Source organism: Muntiacus reevesi, chromosome 1 (assembly GCF_963930625.1).
Source record: "Muntiacus reevesi chromosome 1, mMunRee1.1, whole genome shotgun sequence".
Taxonomy (NCBI): Eukaryota; Metazoa; Chordata; class Mammalia; order Artiodactyla; family Cervidae; genus Muntiacus; species Muntiacus reevesi.
In genome coordinates, this window is record NC_089249.1 from 45270698 (window position 1) to 45293720 (window position 23023).

At 47.3% G+C, this 23023-nt stretch overlaps 1 protein-coding gene and 1 long non-coding RNA gene across 5 annotated transcripts in view; one reads left to right on the forward strand and one right to left on the reverse strand.

Moving 5' to 3' along the window:
- On the reverse strand, positions 1 to 19880 carry PHC1 (polyhomeotic homolog 1). 4 transcript variants are annotated; one of them, XM_065941656.1, is made up of 15 exons: positions 19610 to 19880; positions 16647 to 16802; positions 15387 to 15497; positions 14353 to 14433; positions 13625 to 13774; positions 12577 to 12732; positions 7974 to 8469; positions 5531 to 6297; positions 4836 to 4983; positions 4373 to 4584; positions 3525 to 3639; positions 2743 to 2851; positions 2390 to 2540; positions 1722 to 1953; positions 1 to 969 (listed from the first exon to the last, which is right to left on the reverse strand). In XM_065941656.1, exons 2-15 carry the CDS (start codon positions 16758 to 16760, stop codon positions 815 to 817), a joined length of 2997 nt encoding a protein of 998 aa, XP_065797728.1. In that variant the 5' UTR covers positions 16761 to 16802; positions 19610 to 19880; the 3' UTR covers positions 1 to 814. The 4 variants fall into 4 exon arrangements, with proteins under 4 accessions (XP_065797728.1, XP_065797711.1, XP_065797702.1 ...); XM_065941639.1 differs by having other exon boundaries at positions 12577 to 12708; positions 19610 to 19739; XM_065941630.1 differs by lacking the exon at positions 19610 to 19880 and adding an exon at positions 19513 to 19600.
- The window catches only part of LOC136172390 (uncharacterized), a 22905-nt gene continuing 19310 nt past the window's right edge, over positions 19429 to 23023 (forward strand). Inside the window, exon 1 of the long non-coding RNA XR_010664014.1 lies at positions 19429 to 19482. This is a non-coding gene — a long non-coding RNA (uncharacterized lncRNA). The remainder of the gene's footprint in view (positions 19483 to 23023) is intronic.

Below are 23023 nucleotides of genomic sequence, written 5' to 3' on the forward strand. Positions count from 1 at the left end.
TTTTCATCCTTTTACTGAGGAGGAAAAAAAATATTTAATATTTTTGTTGTATAAGGAATAGCGCCCACGGCAGGTCCTTCTACTCCAGACCTCAGCCCCACGCACTCCTGCTTTATAAAGCTATAGGACAGAGCAGAGTTGGAATGGGAAGAAAAGTAGGGTAGGAGACAACAGATAAGTTGAAGGAAGCAGGGGGGTGCAGAAAGAATGACAACAGCCACACGTGTACCCAATACTTTTAGTCCCTGCAGCAACTCAGAATGATGGCAACCCAGCCCCTACACTGGCCAGTGAGGATGCAGGAGAAGATGTCCAACACTACGGGAGTGACAACAGAAGTCTGGGCCACAGCTAGTCAGGAGGAGCCGCAGGGAAGAGGGAGGACCAGGTTTTGCTACTTGTGTCCCACAAGCTGGAAAACTCCCCTGCTGCCGGGCCGAGGCACACCTACAGTCCACCCATTTTCTTGCCTCGCCACACACATTCCTCCTCCTCCTGGAGAATTCAGACCCTGGCTACACTCCACTCCGGGATAAGGCCAAGCAGTCCTAGTTCTCTAGACTGCCTCTTTCACAAAGATTGGATTAGGGTAGGTGAAATTGTGAAGATTTAAAAAATAAAACCCAGAGAAACATCAAAGCTGCCACCATGTAGCACCAGCGACCAGTTCTTCCACGGTTCTTCCCTGTCTTGTTGATCCCCTCCTGCAGAAGACAGCACAGCTCTGTCTTCCTCATGGAGTCTGCTGGCACCAGGTTATAACCTGGACGGTGGGGAGTGTCTGCCTTAGGCTGGTTTGTGCAAGAGGGCCACCTTAGGTCTCCTTGAGGACATTTATCTTAGCACAGATCTTGAGGGCAGGACCCAGCTTGATGTTCATGGCACTCATGAGATGTTCCTCTTTAAGTAATAAGAGGGCCTGTCCATCAATCTCCTGGGAACGAAACTCCTCTGCAATCTCTTGGCAGCCTAGGAGGAAACGGTGGGGTATGTATGAGAAGCTACATGGTATGACCAAAAGTACTTGTCCTAAATCCAGTGATACAGTGGCCCAAGATGGCAAGATATGGAAGCAAAATGAAACCAGAGCAACGAGCTGTTTTTTAAAAAAAGAGCCAATATAAAAGAACTAAGGTGTTCCACCAACTAAGCTAACTTGAGGAAGGGAAGGGAGAGAGCAAAATATAGTATGTTTTCTTTGACACCGGCAAGAAAATCAGCCTTCATGCCATCTTTAAGGGCCCAAATTTCAGACAAAACAGCAAGGAGGGTAGGATGGTTTTCCTTTCTGGAGAAAACTATCCCTTGTCAAGTGCGTGTGTATACATGCTCAGTCCCGTCTGACCCCATGGACCATAGCCCACCAGGCTCCTCTGTCCATGGGATTCTCCATACAAGAATAGTGGAGTGGGTTGCCATTTCCTTCTCCAGGGGATCTTCCCAACCCAGGGGTCGAACCTGTGTCTCCTGCATTGGCAGGCGGGTTCTTTACCACTGTGCCACCTGGGAAGCCTGTTAGCAGAGGACAGTCAACCTGGAAAAATTGGGTAACCAGGCTGTGGACAAGTAACCCAAATAAATACCAAAAGTAGCACCTTTATCATACCATACTTAAGTCTCTACGTTTCCATTTACAAAGCCCTGTGGGATGGCCTCAAAAAAACCATAGGACAACAAAGCAATACAGGTGAACTGGGTTCTGATGGACAGGCCCTTGATACCTTGTAGAGAAGCAATGAACTCATAGACCTCCTCTACGCTCCAGCGGCTAGGATTACTGGATAGGAACACAGGGTTGATGCCATGTAATTCTGGGGTGGGCGGAGCTGTGTTGGGATTCCCCAGGTCACGTTCTCCATGCCCTGCTCTCACGGATAAAGGCCCAGGAGATGTTGGAGAGAGTGCTTCATCGTAACTGGAATTATCTGAACCCCGGCTAGAGTCCTCTTGACCCTACAAGAAAAACAGTGAGGTCATCAGTAAGCGTCATGAGGTCTCTCTCCCCCCCCACCCTGGGTTTGAGGCACGGAGGAAAAACTAATCTCAGCACAAGTAAAGTGCTCTGTACTTATGTGCAAATGCCCAAGTCACCAGCCCACTCTCAAGTGCCTTTCAAGTGTGAACTGTGTTCCTCCTGGTTCCCCTCTTCTGCCAACAACTCCCCTAGATTTTCCCTCCTCTAACAAGGCGTAAGGATTAACAAACACACAACAGGTAAATTGGGTGAGAAAAGACGAAAAGATCAGGATCTCGGTATCTGGAGCGATGTGATCACGTGAAACCAGAGTTCTGGTCTCACACTTTTTCCCCGGGGAAAGCAGCTGCTCTGCAGGGGAGCAGAAGGGAACAGGCCCGGTTTGCAGCACCGCGCCCCGCGCTGGTGGCTCACTCGGTGGCGCTTGCCCTGGATCTTGGCTCGGGCGATTTCCGAGGAGCCGCGACGGGGTCCGCGCCGACGAACGCGGGCGTAGTTGGCTTCCTGAAATTCTTTCATTTTTTTCCTCTTCAGCCGGAACTGGTGGCTACAGCTCACATTATACCTGGGGGTCAGGGAACGTACAGGAGGTCAGGGGTGCTGCTATCCAAGACCACCTTGCTCCCCTGCTCTACATGTGAACTAGGATTTTAGGGGCCGATTTTGGGGAAGAGAATGAAGGCAAAGGAGACGTTAGCTCGGAGTCTTGATCGGATCCTGGGGAAGGGGTGTCTGAGGGAGGAGGGCGAGACGGAAGCCTACTGTACCTCTTAGCGCAAGTCATGGAGCAGAATCTCTTGGAGCCGCGGAACTGCTCGGCAGGGGCGTACTTCCCACAGTACTCACACTTCAGGAGGTTCGCCTTCTTATCTAGTTCTGAAAACAAGGCAGCACTGCAGGGCTGCGTGGGTTCCTGCTGCTGCTCAGGTCACCCTCAGGCCCAGCGCTGGACTCTAATTACTCTCAGCGCTTCCCCCGAAAGACCTACTCAGCCCGAGAATCCCGAAAACAAAGTTCAAAATCCAAAACCATAAAGACCTGTCCCTCAAGATGTCACGGTCTTCCTAACCTTAAGCCAGATGATCTCCATTTTAAGTGACTAATTTCTTCATAATTCAGTTTCAGATTTGACTGCACTTTTCCACAGGAGAGAGGAACTAATTACTAATGTCTGGAAAGATGAGATTCCGCCTCCCTGCCGCCACACACACACAGAGACACACAAGTTTCCAAAAGCAGGAGAGGGGAAAATGTAAACAAGACTCCTTAACATATATTACAGAATCTAAAATAATGAAAACTGGAAATTAAGAAATAGCCTGAATAGATTATCCTTTGAAAAACATATCCTTAATAGTAAATAAACAGATCAGCTTGATAAACTTCCCCTTAACCCTATGGGAACAACTTCTGTGTGACTCTACGTATTCTGATGTAAATGGACTTAACATAATTCCCACTTAAAAGAGCTAATTCCTATTTTACGCTGTGTCCTCAAACACATCTCCATCAGCCTCGTTCCTAGATGGGTCTCTAAATGAATACTCACCAGCAGATGGGCTGTCCCCACCCAAGGGATCACCCGACTGATTCTCATTCAGTCCTGTGGTGAGGCCAGTCTGCAGGGGCTTCTCAGACTCTTTCAATAACTGAGAACAACCCACCTGTTCCAGAAAAAGGTGAGTTACATTAGCCTAACTCCTTTCTCTATAGCTTTCCCCATCACTTCTCACCACCACGTCTTTGCCCGGATCTCAGAGTTAATGGCCAAGTCCGACGCAGACAAAACCATCTTCAATACGGCAATCTAGAGTCTCTGGTTGGCTCTTTTCAGATGGGGCTCCTACCCCAGCCCCTATTTTGTCCTTTTCCTTCCTAAAAGGGAACACACCAGGAGGCACGAGACCCGTGTTCTAAGTCCTGGTTCTGCAGCTCATGGCATCCAGAAAAGTCTCTCAACTTCTCCACCACAATTTTCTTCACTATAAAACAACCTAATTAGAGACTTCCCTGGTGGTCTAGTGGTTAAGACTCCAAGCTCCCAATGCAGGGGGCCCAGGTTTAGTCCCTGGTCAGGGAACTAGGATCCCAAATGCTGTACAATGCCCCAGTGCTATACAAAGGGGCCCCAAAACAAACACAAAAAACAACCATGACAGCCTTAAAGGTCACTTTTTTCCTTTGCTTCTCCTCTCCCCACTATTTTCAGTTCCTGGTCTACATAGTCTTTCTTCTTCTCTTCCCTTCCTTCTTCATAGTTAATCCTACAAACAACAGAACTGAACTGTTCTCTGATAATGAAATAGTTCTGAGCCTTCTAAGTCTCTGGAGTTTGAAAAGACAACCCACCAGACCAAGTCCCCACGTGAAAGCCCCACCTTCTGGCCCTGCCCTCACCGGGAAAGGCTCTGCTCCTTCCTGGATAACAAAGCCTTCGATGATGTGGGTGAGGATCTGGGGCTTCACAATGGCCTGGGGGGGCTTGGAGTCACCCATCTGTCTGGACACCATGGCCAGTGAAGGAGGGGGCGCTGATGGGGCGGGAGCCAAAGCTACAATGTCACTGCTCAGGGTGTTAGCGTTCGCGCTGGTCACTGGCTCAGCTTTATCTGGAAAATAAACACAAGATTAAGGAAAAGGGAGGGGATGACCTAAGTGAGCCAAGGATGAGCCAAGCCAACCTGATCCTCACAGTAACACATGTTCCTCTTTGATCAGTCATTCTGGCTTCCTCGTGTCCAGGTCTCATCCACCAAGTTCAGGCCCACATTCTAATGAATCAGACTGAATTCTTAGCCCACTCAGAGCTTTCCTCTCATTTCTGTGCACTCTGGCAGCCCTGCAGAAGTCCGTTCCTCACCTCCAAGACCGCCCTTCTCCTCCATGGCCTTCGGGCTCTCTACCACCGGAGATGTCTTCGCGGGAATCATCGAACTCAATGTGGAGACGTCATCTCGCTCCTCCTCAGACTCAGCCTTGCGCTTTACAGCCAGTGTCTGGGGTTTGCCCTATAAAGTGAAAAACAGGAAGGAAAACAAGATTTATGAGCAAAGGATAATGAGGAAACTCAATTACTCCCAAGCTGTCTGAGAAAAATTTCTTAGTTCTAGATTCCCCAGTTTATCTATGTCCCGTGGTACAGTAAAGTTTCTGGTCATTCCCAAGAAGTGTAATTTCTACATCAAGACAAAAGAAAATACATTACTTAGTCCTGACCTAGACCTGGAGACCCAGGTTCATCACAGCCCAACCGAGAATTGTTGTTTTTTTAAAGACTGATTTTGGTGGTTAAAGCTGTATCTTAATATAACTCAGTATAGATCCCAAAATACAGAATTTCAGTAGCAAATGTAGGAGTACGAAATTCAGGTATTATATATGTTGATGTCTCTCTCTTACGAAAGACTGAATACCTGCCAGGATCTTAACCATCCATTAAACTCTCTTACAAAAGCAGCACTAATATCCTAACCTTCTCAACCCTTTACTCCCTTCTGAAATTGAGCTGCGGTCCCCTTGAGGATGCCGTGTGCTCAGTCACAGGGCGACACTCACCGGCAGGTGCACAGACTGCATGTAGAAGGCGGCAGGGACCTGGGCCACCACCGGCGAGGAGGTGGTCGCCCCGCCCTTCACCACGTGCGCCGTCCCCTGCACAGGGGCCAGGGTCATCCCTGAGGCCAACGTGGGCGGGCACTCCTGCAACGCACCCGGGGCCTGGGATGAAGGCGGCGAGGAGGCCAAGTGGGCCTGGCCCGGCGGCACTGTGCCTGGCATCCCCCGGGAAGTGGGGACGGCAGCTGCCAGCTGGGCCAGCCCCAAAGCCTGGGCCTGGGCTGTACCCGGCTGCCGGGTGCCCACCACTTGCACGGGGATGTGGGGTGGGGGCTGCTGGGCAGCGGACATCTTGGCAGCCCCTAGCTGAGGGGGCTTGAGAGGGGCTGCCGGCGGTTTGGACTGAATGGGAATGGGTGGCTTGGGGGCGGGGTCCGGCGGCAGGGACAGCGGTGAAGACTGCAGCATGGGCTGGACGACGAGGGTCTGGGCTGGCGGCTGGGACGGGGACGGCGGGACCGGCTGGGTCGGGGGACCCGGCGGAGGCTGTGGGGCAGTGAGGGTGTTGGCCTGCTGCTGCTGCTGCTGCTGCTGCTGCTGGGCCAGCTGGAGGTGCGTGGCCGTGTGCAGGAGCTGGGACTGGCGGTGCGGGAACTGCTGCTGGTGGTGGATGGCGATCTGCTGCTGGATCACCACCTGCTTCTGCTGGAGGTGGATCTGCTGCTGCTGCTGAATCAGGGAGTGGGGCTGGATCTGCGTGTAGGTGGCTGCGGGAACGAGCCCCCGGAGGCACAAAGGGAAGGGAGAGCAGACATGAGCAACATCATCAAAGGCGCTAAGTCAAAGCAGCCTTCCCCGGTTTACCTAGTTGTAGACTCAAACGGCAAATGGAAAGCGAGCTGGAGGGACCCGACAGGCCACCTGGTTTACACTCTTTCCTCCAAGTCAGACATTACCATCTCCAGCCTTAAAGATGTCAGGGAAAGACCACCTTTGCTCAAGCTTGTAACAGTCCTCAGTAATTTCTTGCATTTATCTAACTTTTTTTTTTTTTTTGCTTTACTTAAATCCTGTTACTTGGCACTCAGCAAGTAATGGGCCCACAATGGTGGGCCCATCGCCTTCATGATTAGATTCTTCTCCTCAAGCGAAGTCCACATTTCATTCGTTTTTACATTCCTAGAACCCAGCCCAGGGCCTGATACACGAGAAACACGTAACAGTACTGAAAAAATAAACGTCCACAAAGGTAAAAAGATACCAACATCTTCCCATGATTCTCCCGGGTCTCCACGAGTCACAGTTTAGGTGACCACCCATGAGAAGTTTTAAGAGTCAGTGGCTGTGGGCTCAGACTTGACCCAGTTCCCTCCACTGTAAACTGGAGATGTGATCTCCCCTGCTTCACACCCTACCATGGTACCCAGAGAATATGTGTGACATGAAAGCACTTTGGTATTACAAGTGCCATAGTTTGCAAAGTGCCATACTAGGTGTTAGTAAAACAACTGACAATTAACTCTGAAATTTGGGGAGTACATTATTCAAATATGCAACACTTAGAGTACTAGAAAAAAGGAAGCAAAAATAACCACTACCAAATAGGGTACACACATCTAACTCTATCCAAAGCCTGAAAGCAAGCACTACCCGGGGTTATTACTATTATTTATTCTTTTTAATCCTTACCATCCTTACCTTCAATACAGCTGATCACAAGTTGGACTATATTAAAGCAGGGCTCTATCTGCTCACCCTAAGTACTCGAAGGCAGTCTCCGCTCTACGCTGCCAACTGACCAACAGTAAATGTGTGAGGACAGAACTCAAAATTGTAAGCTCCATGAGCAGAAAAGTCTGCTTTTCAATGATGTATCCCAGTACCCTCCCTAGAGCAGAGCAAGCTAGTCAGAAAGAACTGCGTGGGGACTTCCCCAGTAGTCGAGTAGTTAAGACTCACCTTCCAATGCAGGGGACAGGGGTTTGATCCCTGACCGGGGAACTAAGATCCCACATGCTTGGGACAATTTAGACTGTGCACCACAACTACAGAGAAGCCTGTGCACAGCAATGAAGAACCAAGCATTACAACGAAGACTGTAGCACTTAGCTGCATGCTGCAACTAACCCTCAAACCAACCAAATTTAAAAAAAAGACAAGACCCTAGTGAATGAAAGGGTAGAGGGAGTAAATTGAAGAAGTCGGGACCTAAGGAGCAGAGGACAAGGCAACTTGTAAACTGACTGCTGCCTGGCGCAAACAGACAAGATCCCTCTCTGCCACCTGTTCGTCCTGTCTCCTAGACTAATAGGAACAAGGTTAATGTGATTCTTTCCTTCCACTATTTCAGGACCAAAACAACCAAGAAGGGCAAAGACACGTTCCCTGAAGATGTCAAGCTAGCCCCGAGGGAGTAAGAACACTATGGGAGGAGACAGCGTACCTGAGCTAATGAGGGTCTGGCTGGGAGCGGGAGTGGCGGTCCGGGTGAGGTTCATGCCCACGTTCTGCTGACCAGCCCCATCTGCTTCTGCTTTCTTGGCCGCTGCGCTTTCTGCTTCTGTCTGGCTGCCCTGACTCACAGTCACTGCCTGGGCTGCAGGCAAGGGCTGCACCACTCCGGTGCCCTTCCTGGGGCAGCTCCCACCACCACCCATTCCTGAGGAAGGCAACTGGCCCAAGCCCCCAGGAGCCTGGCCGCCTCCTCCAGGACCCATGGACCCTGGGATGCTAGTCCCACTGCCTCCACTAGCTTGACTGAGGTTGAGGGACTGGCCTGAGGCCCCAGAGGAAGCCTGAGCCACCGCAAGGGCCTGGCTAGGAGCCTGGGAGAGGCTGGAGACAGGGGAAGCCCCAGGAGGGATGGCCTTCTGAGCAGAGCCTTGCATTTGGGGTCCTTGGGCGGAGGCCTGCTGGTTCCTGACGGCCAAGTTCTGCACCTGAAAGATAGGAAGCAAAAGGCAGATTGAGAAACTGGGAGAGCAAGGGGCACTAAAGTGAAAGATTACCATGACTGAGTCAGAAACAGTGACGACAGCTACAGATATTCCACGGCCCCCCTCAGCTGTACCCTCACCTGTACAAACACAGTGAAGGCCTTCCCAGAGACGAGCTCTCAAGTCATATCTGATTCTCAGTCTTCTTCATTCACTATCAAATCTGTCATCAAGTTTGGTTATTTTATTCTTTCAAAATGTCTCAGACCTTCCCTTTCTTCCCCATTCACTCATGCAACATCTACAAATCACCGACTATACTGCAGGTACCGCGCTGGATACTGGGAATGCAGAGATGAAAGACACAAGCCCCTGCTTTTAATGAGTAATTTCTACTCAAGAAAACAAGAAAACTAAGTTACACCATGCACAGATATGCAACCAGTGCTAGGGGAGGGCAGAGGAGGAAGAGTAGTAACTCAGACTAGGGCGTGAGGGGAGACATTCTAACGCAGGCGATGTCTGAGCTGAGAACCAACAGGGTGTGAAGACACAAGTAACAACAGTGCAAGACCACCGAGCCAAGAGAGAGCACCGTGTTTTTGGAAATGATAACTATTTCATTATGTTTGGGACAAGCTGGAGGGAGTGACAAGAAATGAAGCTGGGCAGGGAGGCTGAGGCTAGAAAGAGACCAGATCTTGAAGGGCTTGGAATGTTAGAAAGTCCCAGCACCGAGCACAGTGCCTGACAGACTGCAAGTGGTCCAGTGTTATCAATGGAGAGAAGGGATGACGAGCTCTTAAAATCACAGGAAGCCACTGAAGAATATTCATCAGAAAGACCACGATCAACTCTATCATGGAAACCATTCTTTTAAACACTGCTGATGAAAGTGTAAATGAGCACAGCCACTCTGGAAAACAATTTGGCATTTTGTCCTAAAGTTGAATAATCATACACGCCCTAACCCAGGAGTCCCACAAGAGAAGTGCTCGCTGTAGAAAATAGGAGGCATGTGTAATGGTCACAGCAGCACTAGTCACCCTAACAAAAGCCGAAAAACCAACCAAATGGCCACAGTCAGAAGAGAGGATGAATGAACTGTAGGATATTCACACAATGGAACATTACATGGAAATCAAAACAAAGTACAATGACACACGCACACAACAATACAGGTGGATTTTGATAATGAGTTCTTTAATGAAGGCATTCCCCAAAGGATTACATACAATATAAGTACATTATAGATTTAAACACAAATTTATATTATATATATATATATATATATATATCTCTCTACATGGTATCTGGAACTTGCTTCTAAATAATCCACAGATGAAGGGAAGGGGCCTGGAGAAATTGACCACATGTCAATAAATGCTGAGGTTGGATGGCCGAGCATTTACAGATTCATACTTTTTTCTGTTTTTGTATTTGTTTGAAATGTTCCACATTAAAAAGAACATTTTAGAAATATAGTAAAGGCAGTAAAACTATACAAAAAGGGCTACAGGGAAGGATGAATCAGAACGACCGTCACCATGGATGAGTAGGGGTAGGCCGTGGAGCTCCATCTGGAGCTAGGGGTGGCTTATTACATGATTAAAACTTACAGAGTAAATGTTTTAAAAAGTGGACCATGAATGAACCATTGATGAAAGGATGCCATGAGTCAGGGATTATTATGATTCATCAAATTCTGTAGGCCAGAGGTACAATTAAAAATAATGTTAGGGGGACTTCCCTGCTGGCCCAGTGGTTAAGACTCTGAGCTCCCAATGCAGGGGGCCCAGGTTCGATCCCTGGTCAGGGAACTAGATCCCACATGCTGCAACCAAGACCTGGGGCAGCCAAATAAACGAATAAATATTAAAAAAAAAAAAAAATGTTAGGAAAGTTTGTGAGAGAATATGTATATGAATGGCTGAGTCTCTTTGCTGCTAACCTGAAACTATCACAACAGATGTTAATGGGCTGTATTCCGATACAAAATAAAAAGTTTTTTTTTTAAAGTAACAATGTATATCATCTTATCCTGATAGTACAATGGGAGAGGATTAGAAGCAGATAAGGCTGAAATCAAGAGGCCAGTTAGGAAACCAGTACAGTAATTCAGAAGAAAAATAAAAGAACCCGAATTTAGACAATAGTAATAAAGAAGAGAACTAACAGCTTTCGAGAGAGATTTACAAAAATCATCAGGACTGGGTACTGGGCCACTTACATATTACCTGGCAATTACAAAGTTTTTTCTAATCAGCTTCCTTCCCGTCATGGCTATTTAAAACTTTCCTCCTCTCCCTGCACCTCTGAACCACTTCCTCTTTCCCCTCTCACTGTTCACTCCCACAGAGATGATAAAACCATATCTGGTCCCACCGCCAAACCTGGCCCTGTACCTCCATCAGCCCCCATCATTTACCCCTCACCCTGGCCGCCTTCTCTCCTTCCTCCTATCAAAGACTTGCTAGGCTCAGGATCTCATTCCCTCCTCCTCAATTCTTTGCTGTCCCTTCATTCACCTCTCCTCTGCTGGCTCCCTCCCACCGCCAAGCCTGAACCCCCTCCCCAAGCCCAGCTTTACCCTCCTCTCCTGTTCCTACATTCAAGGCTGAGGAATGTCGCCTGTCTGATCACAAAGAGAGCCAAACTCTTAAACACTCACTGTGTCCAGGCACTGTTCAAACACTTACACACATCAACTCACTGAGTCCTCACAACATACCCCGGGACAAGTATTTTATAACAGCTATTTAATAGACAAAGAAATTGTGGCAAGAAGATGTTGGGCCATTTGCAGGGGTCACAGTAAGTCACAGAGTTGGAATTGACCCTAACGAAGATTCACACTTTCAACCACTACTCTGTCTGTCCACAGACCGACACACAGACATCTGATGAACAGATGTATAAGTGAAAGAACTGCCATAAAAGCAGGTTCTACCTCATCCTGACCCCACCACTACTACCGTAGTCTAAACCAAAGGCCGTATCTGTAACTGACCCCAACGGTTTCTCGGCAGGTTCCCCCATTTCTCTTCCTTCTCCAGGCACAGGCTCCGAAATCAGTCTTTCTCAAGTAGTTTCCTGAACTTCTTAATCTGCTGTTCAAGTCAGCAGTGCCGCTGCTACCAACAAAGTCACGTGGCTTTCAGACGTGTCCTTAACAATGCCCTCTCCTGCCACAGGCTTGTTGTCTCCACTTTATTCACTCATCTCCAACTCACAGTCACGTATCTGAGTCAGGCTTTGACACATGCTATTCTCTCTCCAGTGTTCATGCTGCTTAATCAAATGCCACCCATCCTTTAAGAATCTGTTCAAGTTCACTGAAATGCAGAGCTCCTTGTTTACTTGCTGACTGATAAAAACTAAAAGAATGAAATAAGTATCATGAGACCCCAGTCTGTATGCCATGCAAAAGCAGCTAAAACACTGCTCTCTCTACATCTATTTTTGATTGAGATAAGGCACAGGAAACACACTGGTAAGGAAGATTATACTGGGAAACTTTAGGCGAAAGAGACTGCTGAAGGTTGAAAGCTACAGTAACTCATAGAGAAGAAATCAAGTGTTCTGCCAGCAACTCAGCTTGATGTCTGTCTAACCAGAATTCCCTCCACCATCCCTTATCTTCCAGAGAGTACTGCAAGAGGGAACTAGGACTTCCTGAATAAAACTGAGCTACATAGGGCTAAGAGGAGGGCAGGGACGCCAGTCCTGTGTTAAGAATAAGGCTTCCCTGGATGAGGGGAGTTTGGCGGGGAAATGGATACACATATACGTATGGCTGAGTCCCTCTGCTGTCCACCTGAAATTACCACACCATTATCATCTATAATCCAATATAAAATAAAAAGTTTTTTTAAAAAAAAAGGAGGTGGCTTTCCTTATCCACAGGGCTGTTTTCAGTCAAGTCTACTTCCCTTCCTAATTCAAATAACTAAAAAGGTGTAAGGGATTCAAGTTCTACAGAAACTGAGGGAGGGGGAAAAAAAAAGGATTCTGAAAAGTGGTAACGGGGTGGAAGGGTGGTCCCCGGTCCGAGGCCACTCCATTCGCCCTCCCCAGGGCCCGTCCGCAGGTCGAGTGGTGGCCACTGACCTGATCGGCATCTGTGTGGACTCCAGGAGACTGAGCAGATGGCGCCTCCTGCTGGACCGCAGCCACCGCCCCGTTAGGCATCAGGATGAGCTGGGAGGCTAGAGGCACGTTCCGGCCCAGGGTCCGGTTTACCTGCAAGAGGTTTCCCAGCTGTGGCTGGCAAGGAGAGGAGGAAGAGGAAGAACAGAGCAAACAGAACAAGAGAAAGAGGCGACAGACAGAAGGAAGGACCACAAGACAAAATAAACAGAAGATACGAAACCACTAAGCCCTGCCCTTTTCCATACCAACCCAGGAGACCCTCATCCTCCGCGTGCGATGAATCATCTGAAGAAAACCTGGAACGTGTATAACTACACACTGACAACAAAGTCAAACATCAAAGAGGCTGAGACAATGAGGAGTTGGGAGCAGGGTTTATATATACTAAGCAGACAGGCCAAGAGGTGACACTTAGGATTTGTGCACGTGAGCCATGGCTTTAAAGATTAGATTATATCTGGTGCAAATTTCTTTAATACTGAGTGAAATCTTCTAACTTAGGATCTCAATTGTTTGCAAGCTACCCGTGAACACTGAACGTCACATCTAGAGGAAAGTCAGGCATAGGAAGCAGATCACCTTGTCCTAAAACATCTGGGTAATCATGATGACACGGGCTTCCCTTGTGGCTCAGTTGGTAAAGAATCCGCCTGCAGCGCGGGAGACCTGGGTTTGATCACTGGGTTGGGAAGATCCCCTGGAGAAGGGAAAGGCTACCCACTCCAGTATTCTGGCCTGGAGAATTCCATGGACTGTACAGCTCATGGGATCACAAAGCGTCAGACAAGACTGAGTAACTTTCACTTTCAACCATGATGACATAAAACAGCTTCCACTCTGGAAAATTCCCTGGTGGTCCAGTGGTTAAGACTCAAGCCTGGGTTCAATCGCTAGTTGGGGAACTAACATCCCAAAAGGTGCATGGTGCAGCCAAAAAAAAAAAAGGCTTTCACTCAACAAGTCAGAGAACAATTGTGCCCCTGGGACAATGGTGGCTGTGGCTTACCCGCAGATACATCTGGGCCTGGGACTGGTTGAGGGGTGGGGAGGTGGTGTTCCCCAGTAGCACAGATTGGGTCAAAGTGGTAGCACTGGGAGAGCTCACACTCTGGGACCGGCTGATGAGCTGGGCGGCCGACGTGGTGGCCAGATTGATCTGTGTGGCACAGAAGGGAACCAGGATTAAGGATGGGGGAAGAGACACACGGAAATACACATGACTGACAAACTCTGAGTGACACCAGCAAAAGCAGAGTATCTCACGTTCAGAGAGTCAGGAAGAAATGAACATATTACCATCCACATATGTCATCCTGGCCTCTGAAGGCTATCAGCAAAGTACAGAAACCAGGCCCTAGTCACCAATGCAAGAGCTGAGGAGCAAAGGACGAAATGGAACAGATTCTACTTCTCAGTCAAGGGTCCAGCAATTAGCCCTTGGGACCCTTTGATTCCTCCTGCCCAGGATTTTCTTCCTCCTTAAGACACCTCTACAGATCCACACTGGTTATTCTCCCTTTTACTGATATTCTCTACACATGATCAGTAAATACCATCAATGGTGCAATAAACACTCTCAGATCAGTGGCACAAAGTATTGGGTTGGCCAAAAAGTGCACTCAGGTTTCCCGAAATATCTTACAGAAAAACCTGAATGTTGGCAAATCCAAGAACTTAACTGAAAGACACAGACGCAGGGAGGAAAGCCCCTTGGTGGGGACAGGCAGTACTCACGGAGGCCTGGGTGGTGGAGGTCTGCTGCTGTGCAGTGCTGGTGTTTGGGGAGCTTGCCTGCCGACTGGCAGCAATTGTGGCCTGTTAAGGGGCAAAGAAGACAAGGGAGAGCAGAGACAACGAAGGCAAAGGCTCTGAATCTTCCAGGGACAAATCACAGGCACAAAATATAACTGAGATTTCAGGTAAGAGCAGTGAGCCTCTACTATGGAGCAAGGACAACTGTGTTCACTATGTCAATCACCCTCATATTACTACATATGCTAACCCCATGACTCCCACATAACCCGCCAAGGGCAGTAGGCAGCCCGTGTTCTTTCTCCCACTTTCATTTAGCTGGAAGAACCTTTGGTCAGGTCACATCAGCAGTCACTGCTAAGTCTAGCCCAGAGCTGCCCAATCGATACAAATGTAAGGTGAGCCACCTATATCATTTTCTAATATGAACCTTTTTCAAAGAGTGAAAAGAAACAGGAGAAGTAAACTTTAAAAATTTACTTTATTCAAGCTGATCTGTCTCATTTTAACACGTACTAACGTAAACGAACTACTGAGCATTTTCAAACTAAAAAGTCTTCGAAATTCAAAATCTTCTCCCATACCTCCATCTGGACTAGCTGCATTTGTTTGTTGTTTTTTTTAAAGGAGATGGATTGTCTAAAACATGTGGCTGGGTCCCGTCTTAGCTGCGGTACTCAGAGTCCTCGGCCCCCGAACTGCAGGGCAGATTCTCAACCACTAGACCACCAGGAAGTCCCAGACTAGCTGTGTTTTAAGTGCTCAACAGCTGCCTGCGGCTAACGGCTACTACACTGGACAGTGCAGGGCTAGCACACAGTCGTGCTACCTCTAAAAGGCAGTTCTCCCACGGTTCTTACTGTGAGCCCACACGCTGAGGTCCACTCATCCTCCTGAGTTCACAGGAGGCACAGGACACTGTTCCCAGCCTGGCTCAGTGGAGGGTGTAGCATGTCCCGACCCACCTGTACTGCCTGTCCCCTCCCTCCTGGGCCAGCTGGCTGCTGACCTCTCACCTGCTGCACGGCAGCCAGGCTATGCAGCTGGGCATTGCTGAGCTGCTGCTGGAGCATGAACTGGTGGAAATACTGAGCCGCGTTGGGCTGACGCTGCAGTGCCTGCAGAGCCTGGGGAGAAAGAGAAGGGAATCAATCCACTGGGGATGAACCACTCCTGACTCCTATGCTGTGGAAATCACTGGGATCCTGGGAAAGGGACACATGGGGAGGAAAGAAACAAAGGAAAAGATGGGTGTCTGGTTAGCCTGTTGACATCTGATATGTCCTTTTTTATATTAGAACCCGTGAGTTCATGTAGTCCTTAAAAAGTAGGGACACAAGTAATTGAAAAATACAGCAGTATAATCTCACATGAATTTGTATTTCCCAAAATGGAATCTGGAAATATCTGATATAACAAAGAATTAGGACTAAACTAGTTGAAAATAAATGGAATGTTGAGTAATGTAAAGAGAAGAAGAAAATAAAAGACCATATTCTGGGGACACAGTAAAGGTGATAGAGCCCTGTCTGTGTGTGTGCTCAGTCGTGTTCGACTCTTTTAGACCCCATGGACTACAACCTGCCAGGCTCCCCTGTCCATGGAATTCTCCAGGCAAGAATACTGGAGTGGGCTGCCACTTCCTTCTCCAGGGGATCAACCCAGGGATCAAACCCGCGTCTCTTGCATCTCCTGCACTGGCAGGAAGATTCTTTACCACTGAGCCACCTAGGAAGCCCAACAGGGCACTAAAGGGTTGAAAATGATGAAAAATAGAATAAACAGTGACTATGAAAGACTGTTATCACATAAAATTTTCAAGTAACTGGAATTTTTAAACATCTACAGTATAATGCTAACACGTGTTTATAAAGACAGTATCAGTAATTCAGTTTTGGCGTTAACTTCAAAGTCAAAACTGCATTCCCTTTTTTTCTTTCCAGGAGCCAAAATAGTTGAGGTTCTTAACTTCCACTACCCACGGTGATTTTCAAGAAAGACCCAAAAATAATAACCTGACAATCCTTGAAGAGAAATGGTTAATGACAATCTAGCAACATGAACTGAATGATATAAAAACCTTAAAGATTGATATGTCATTCTGCCTGGTTGCTCAAACTGTTGTAAACCCCAAAGGTCCTCAGACCTCGAAGAGACCTTTGTCATCACCTGATCGGACTCACCCAGTTTGCTGAGAAGAAACCAAGGGTGATTATCTTCCTGCATCCTTGCCCACCCCAAGCCAATGCTCACAGACCCTCAGTGCTGAGCCTCACCTGCACGGCCTGCCGTTCATACAGTGACATTTGAGCGATCTGGGGCCGAGAGCTGCCCCCAGAGCCGGAACTCCCATTGGTGGAGTTGGAGTTCTGTTCACTCTCAGTCTCCATGGTAGAGGTCCAGGGTCCCCACGGTTGACGCTGACTCCAGACCTAGATGGAAGTAGCAATGGGTTAAAATGTGCACCTGATCTCAAATGACTATTTCATGTTACTATTGATTCAAGTTACCCAAGAACCTTCCTTTTCTTCCAGAAGCCATGATTGTTCTGTTTTAATAACGACCAAATCTTCGATACACTTATAACCATATCTTCCCCACACCATCTTTTAAAACTAAGCGATGTCTCAAAAGAAACAACTTTTACATATTCCCTTCTGGCTGTCATTAAATAGAAAATGGCCTGAATGTAAGATGGCTCCTTATAAGGGTAAGGCTACTTTATATCTCCATCACACTTTTAAATAGTTTAAAATCGTCCCATTTAAAACTTACTGTTACCTCATTTTTATCTGCATATGCAACATCATTATCAGCCTCACCAATGGCCACCCTGTACTGAGAAGTCACTAGGTGCTTCCTCTCAATGGGCTAGGCCCTTCACTTCCATTATTTTTCAGTGTTTTATGGTAAATACAATTATCTTCACTTTTCAATTGTGGAAATTAGGTTTTCAGAGGTTAAGGAAGTAGTCCTAGTTAAGTATCAAATCTTTACACTAGGATACAGGTCTTCAAACCAAAAACAATCTGTAGTTAAGGCCGTGTCACTCACTTCGAGTACACATTGTCTTCATTCCAAGGAGGAGGGACTTATGTTACAGAAAGACCAAAGCACATAGAAAGTCATAAAACTGGGAGATAGAAGAGCTAGCCTATAGCCCATCTCACCCAAAGAACTGCCTGGCTGGAGCTGGGGCTACTAGCAACACCTTGGCCATGTTACTTTATCTCCTTATACCTCAGTTCCTCTGGATGCAGAGAAGGCTTCCCAAGTAAATATAACACATCATTGTAACAAATGACTTACAGGTATTAAACATAGTAAAGACAGCAATCAAATCTTCAAGAAAGTAAGACTCAACGTTTTAGTCCACTAAAGTAGCTAGAATTTATCCTCTGGGGTCTACTCTAAAATTTGCAAAGAACACATGAAGACATTGCTAAGAATACAGCAAAGAAACAGATGAGAAGAAAGAAGAAACATACCATCAAAGCAGCATTAAATGACAATAAGCTTCTTTGGTTCTTTTTTTTTTGTCCCCTTCTTTTGCTAAACCTAAGTACTATTTTTTCTCTACTTCTGAGGCATGGAGAAGCCATTGTAAATACCAGGTCAGCACAGCAATTTGGTTTAGGAATGTAAACATCAAATCAGAATATCTGCTAAGGTGTGTCGATAGTTTTACTCAGGTGAATCCATTTTAATGATACCATCCAAAACAAAGAAAGTAAATAAAATCAAACTGCTTGGCCTTGGAAATTAGAGTTGGGGAGATTTCTTACGGGTCCATTCCCAGTTATAATCTGATTACATCCTTATCCTCCAAGAATTCAGTTGTTCAGGAAGAGCAAATGTCACTGCAAACATGGATATGACCCATGAAGAACACAGGAGAAATCACACTGGCTTCAAGTCCAGTCTGGCTTCACCCCACATCTTTTGCCAAAATATCAAAGCACTAAACAGATACAGACCCATGAATCCTCATTATCAGCATGCGGAGGAAAGAGTTGGTAAGCATTAGAGGCAGCACAGCATAGTTGTATAGATGACGGACTTAGTTCACTAGACTCAGAGAGAGGAGACCACCTTTACTAGCTAGAGGGGACATGAATTCCCTTCGTAGATGAAAAGGCTAATAAACGATACGATCCCAATCTCCCCCCAAAATGGAAGTCTTAATAATTTTTCACGTTGTGAAATAGAAAAGAGCTGGAAAGAGACCAGCTTAAAGTCTTAAACAAAATCAGGAGAAACTGTCATCAAAACCAGGATTCCTGGATCCCAGGCACATAAATCTATTCAGTGTCGGGACTGTAAAATCAAACACAGAAAATGAAGAACACAGAAAGTCTGGGAGGCACAGTCAATTTAAATTTTCAGAATTTAACTGGAAGAGAAAGCATGAAAAGCTGAGCCATAGAGGTCCCCGGAATCACGAAACCGGGGTCATCCTGAAAGATATTCTTTGGGGGTGTGTGGCTGGGTTGGAACAAATCTTTGGAAAGGAGCTAGAGGAAGATAATGAAGTGGATCAGGTACAGGGCCTCCTGAGCCAAGAGTTGGAGGAAATCAATTTCCCCAAGTATGAAACTCTTGTCTCCCAGCAAAGATGGGGCACAGATAGGAAGGGGGCAGGAGAAGGGGATGGGTTCGGGGTAGACTATGCCACAGAAATGGAAGCCATCTGAAGAAAAGGAGAGTAGACGCCCCCAGGGGTCCTTGTATCTAGAACCTAGATGAGAACGAGTTCCCAAGAGGAATCAAACCCACCGGGAGAAGGGGGACTCACGGAGCGGTGGTGCCAGGAGTGAACCGACCCCAAGTGAGCGGAGAAGTGTGCTTACTGATAGTGGGGAGACAGGCAGGGGGGAGACAGAAATCGAGGAACTGGGGGGCCGAGGAACCCAGGGGACCAGAAAAAAGCAGAGAGAACTAGACGGCACGTTTGGATGGGAGAGCCAAAGTCAGAGGAGGGAAAATGAATGAGAGAAGGAGGGGTCAGGAGCAACTAGGGAGACGGACGGACAGCAGTGAGCACAGCGAAAATGAATAGAAGAGCGAGAGGCTCGGGCGGCGGAGCGAAGGACCGCAGGGCAAGCGCCAGAGGTAGGCAGGGAAAGACGCCGGGGGAGGTACCTGGGGCGTTCCACAGCCCGCGGCGGCTGCAGAAACATCCCCGCGCGGCCAAGCCCCCGGAGGTCCTGCCCCTGCCCCGCCGCGGCCGCCCGCTTACCTCCGCGCCTGGCTCCGCACCCGGGCGCTCCCGGGATAGGGGGTGGGGGGCGTCCACCTCACGTGCCGGGGTCCCCGGGCGCCGGGCCGGGCGGGGGGCGCGCTCGGCCTCCGCGGCGGGCTCCCCTCGCCTCCTCCCCTTCCTGGAGGGGCGGGGGCGCCGAGGGCGGGGTGGGAGGCGCCCGGCGCGTCCGCGGCACCCCGCCCCTCCCGCCGCTCCGGGTGCGGGCCGGCCGCGGCTCCGCCAGGACTCCGGGGCTCGCTCCGGGGCCTGTCACTTCCTGCCGGGCGGAGAGGGTGGGGGCGGCAGGCCGGGGGCTGCGGGCCCGGCTGGAGGAGGGGGCTGGCGGGGAGGTGCTTCCGGGGCAGCCGGACCCCTCCCCCGTCCCTCCCCCTCCCCTCCGTGGCCTCCCCCCTCCCTCCCGCGCGTCCCTCGTTTCCTGCCGGCGCCCGTTGCCATGACGACGCCACTGCCGGGCCTCAGCGCTCTAGGCCTCGGGTTTTTTTTTTCCCTCTCACGCTTTCTCCTCTTTTTTCCCCTTCTTTCTTTCCGAGCGCTGCTCGTCGATGGGAGGGAAGAAACCGAGAAAGTGGTGGCCTCTAGCGGGGGAAACTCACCTCTCTCAGAAAAGGAGAGGGAGATGGGAGAAGGGAGGGAAGTGACGTGAAGAAGGGGGGAAAAGAAGGTATTTTCTGGAGCTTCTGGGAATAAGGGATAGAAAGAAAGGATCAAAGGGACCAACAGGCTGAGCGGGAGAAAGCCAAGCAAGGACCCTAGAGAACCGGCAGATGGGGGAAGGAAATAAAGCCGAGGAAAGGAGAGAAAAGGACAGGGGGGAAAAAAAGATTGAGGCAAAGGAGAGAGAATGTTGATGGTTTGATTCCGCACCCCTCACCTCCACTCGGGAGAAGGCGGGAAAAGCTGTACGGCAAACAGAAAACCCGTTAGCAGTTGACATTCCTTCAAAAGCATCCGCCTAATATAACTTGCTTTGAATAACACGTTTAAGTCTGTTATTTCAGGGTTTGGTGTTCGTGTCTGTTCTTAGATTTAAATATGTATGTGAAAGAACGACAAAAACAAGGGAAAAGGCAGGAGTATAAAGAGAGTAGAACAATGGGGCTGTGTTTGGGAAGGTTAAACATTTGATGAAGCTGTGGCTTTTGTCACTTTTTTAAAAATCAATTTTTAATTCTCTTGGTCTTTGAACATTCAAAGACTAAGCATTTCAGACTGAACATCGAGCACCTACTAAGTGCAGTCCGGTTTTGGAGGCTTAAATTACATCAGAGAACAGAACAAAGATAACTCAATTAACCTGTACAGATCGGGCCAGGTCTGCCTTGTGGAAAAATAAGGTTGATGCTTTTTCTGATGTTATTGTCATAGTTAAGTAGCTTTTTTTTTTTTTTTTTCACTTCTTATCTTTTCCTAATCTCCGCTCTAATCAGTTATTTTTCTGTCAACTAGCTCTTCATTCTCTCCTTTAAAAGCCATGACGTGATTTATTTTTATAAAGAAAATAGAAGTATTCTCTTTGTTTATAAATTACATCTACTTAGATTTGCATTGAGAAATGTGTTTGGGCGGTGGGGGGAGGGGGGTGCTTAATTTGTGGTAGCCAAATTTATGTCAGAGAAAAATCTCAGCCAAGCTTCTAGGAACCAGTCAGACAAGTATGTGAGGGAAGAAATAGGAGGGCAGCCAAAGGACTGGAAAAGCAAAGACACGAGGTGTGAGGAGGTGAAAGGCTATGTTGTCAGGATGGGTAACAGCTTTGGCTGAGGATGAATCGAAAAGATTCTGGCAAAGACCTGGTGGTAGAAACTAGGTAAAGCGTTAGTCATTTAATTCAAACCTAAATTTTTGGCATGCCTAAGAAGTTTAAAGTTCTCTTGCAGAGGTTTAGAATGAATAGATTGGCCTAAGCTGAATTTCCTGGCACCAATGAAAAAGTTCTATCTACAGACAGTTTTTAGATTCTAAGACATTCAGGTCAAGATACGTTATTCATGTTTCCATGGGAGAATTATCACTGTGAAGTGTTTAAAGAATGTCTGTAATATATCCCAAGGAGAAGGAATGCAGATGCCAGAGTGCATGCCCTCATTTTTCCAACAATCTTTGGGATTTCGTACTTAGGGGGTACCTGGCTATTCCAAAGCTATTAGATCCCCTGGAGGAGGTCATAGCAATCCACTCCAGTATTCTTGCCAGGAGACTCCCGTGGACAGAGGAGCCTGGCAGGCTACAATCCATGGGGTCGCACAGAGTTGGACATGACTGAAGCGACTTAGCACGCACACACAGAAGTAGAACAGAATCACTACCTTTGCATATAATTTTATTTTATCCCTAAAGATTTTTTTTCTTTTTCCTGGCTCATGGACCCCTCTATATCAGTTATACATTAAAAGTTATACATTTAGATGATGTTATGGAATAAGGTAGTGATATTATATAATTTTGTTGAATTTCTGGTATAAATATAGGCTATAAGTATTCTTGTCACAGAGCATGACATATTGATTATGGGCCTTTAGTTTAATTTGCATATGTTAAAGGCTTGTATCCTACACATCACAGTAATTATTTTCAAGTTCATTTCTCTCTCCAAGACAGACCAGACTTCCAGGGTCATAAGCCAAGCCAATTTTCCAAAGACAAATTCCGCTTAAAAAAAAGAAATGCATTGACAGCAAAGTGAGAAACCTCCACCCATAAAATCCTCGTCAAAGACTCCATCAGCTTGGAAACTGCTACTAAAATGCTTACCTCGGCCTCAACAGAGCAAAACACTTTGTGATCCCTAGAAAATCCTCAACTGGCTCCTTTCTTTCCTTTTGTTTTTTTGAATTTGTGCTAAACTGTCTCATTTTCATTTAATGATTATGCTGGAATTAGCCTTTTCTTTTTCAAACCAAATAGTCTTTTGAATAGAGGCCAAATAATTTCTTTACTCTGCATAACACTGAAGGCCATTAACCTAAATAGGTGAAAAGGAAATGCATTCTACCTGGTGTGTAGAAATTGAAGCCCTCCCCCTGCAAAACTTGTCTGAATAAAGAAAGATCAGGATTTGAAGGAAATCAACTGTTTGGAAGCAACTAAAACAAATAGAAAATAGAAAGGAATATAATTTTGCATAGCCACTGAATTCTTCAGGCTTCTCTTCTAAACCCAGCAATGTGCAATAAATTGTGAAGGAAGAGAGGTGTTAATGGTAAGTATTTACAAATAACCAAGTAAGTAAGCTTGGGTGATCACATTTTTATGCAAATATGGATGGGAGAGAAGTAGGGGAAAAAACCATAACCTTTACTTTAACCAGTTTTGGATGTGTTATACATCCCACCCCATTCCACCATGATTCTATATGCCACTTCAAGGTCGAGTTAGGAGAAAAATGAAGAT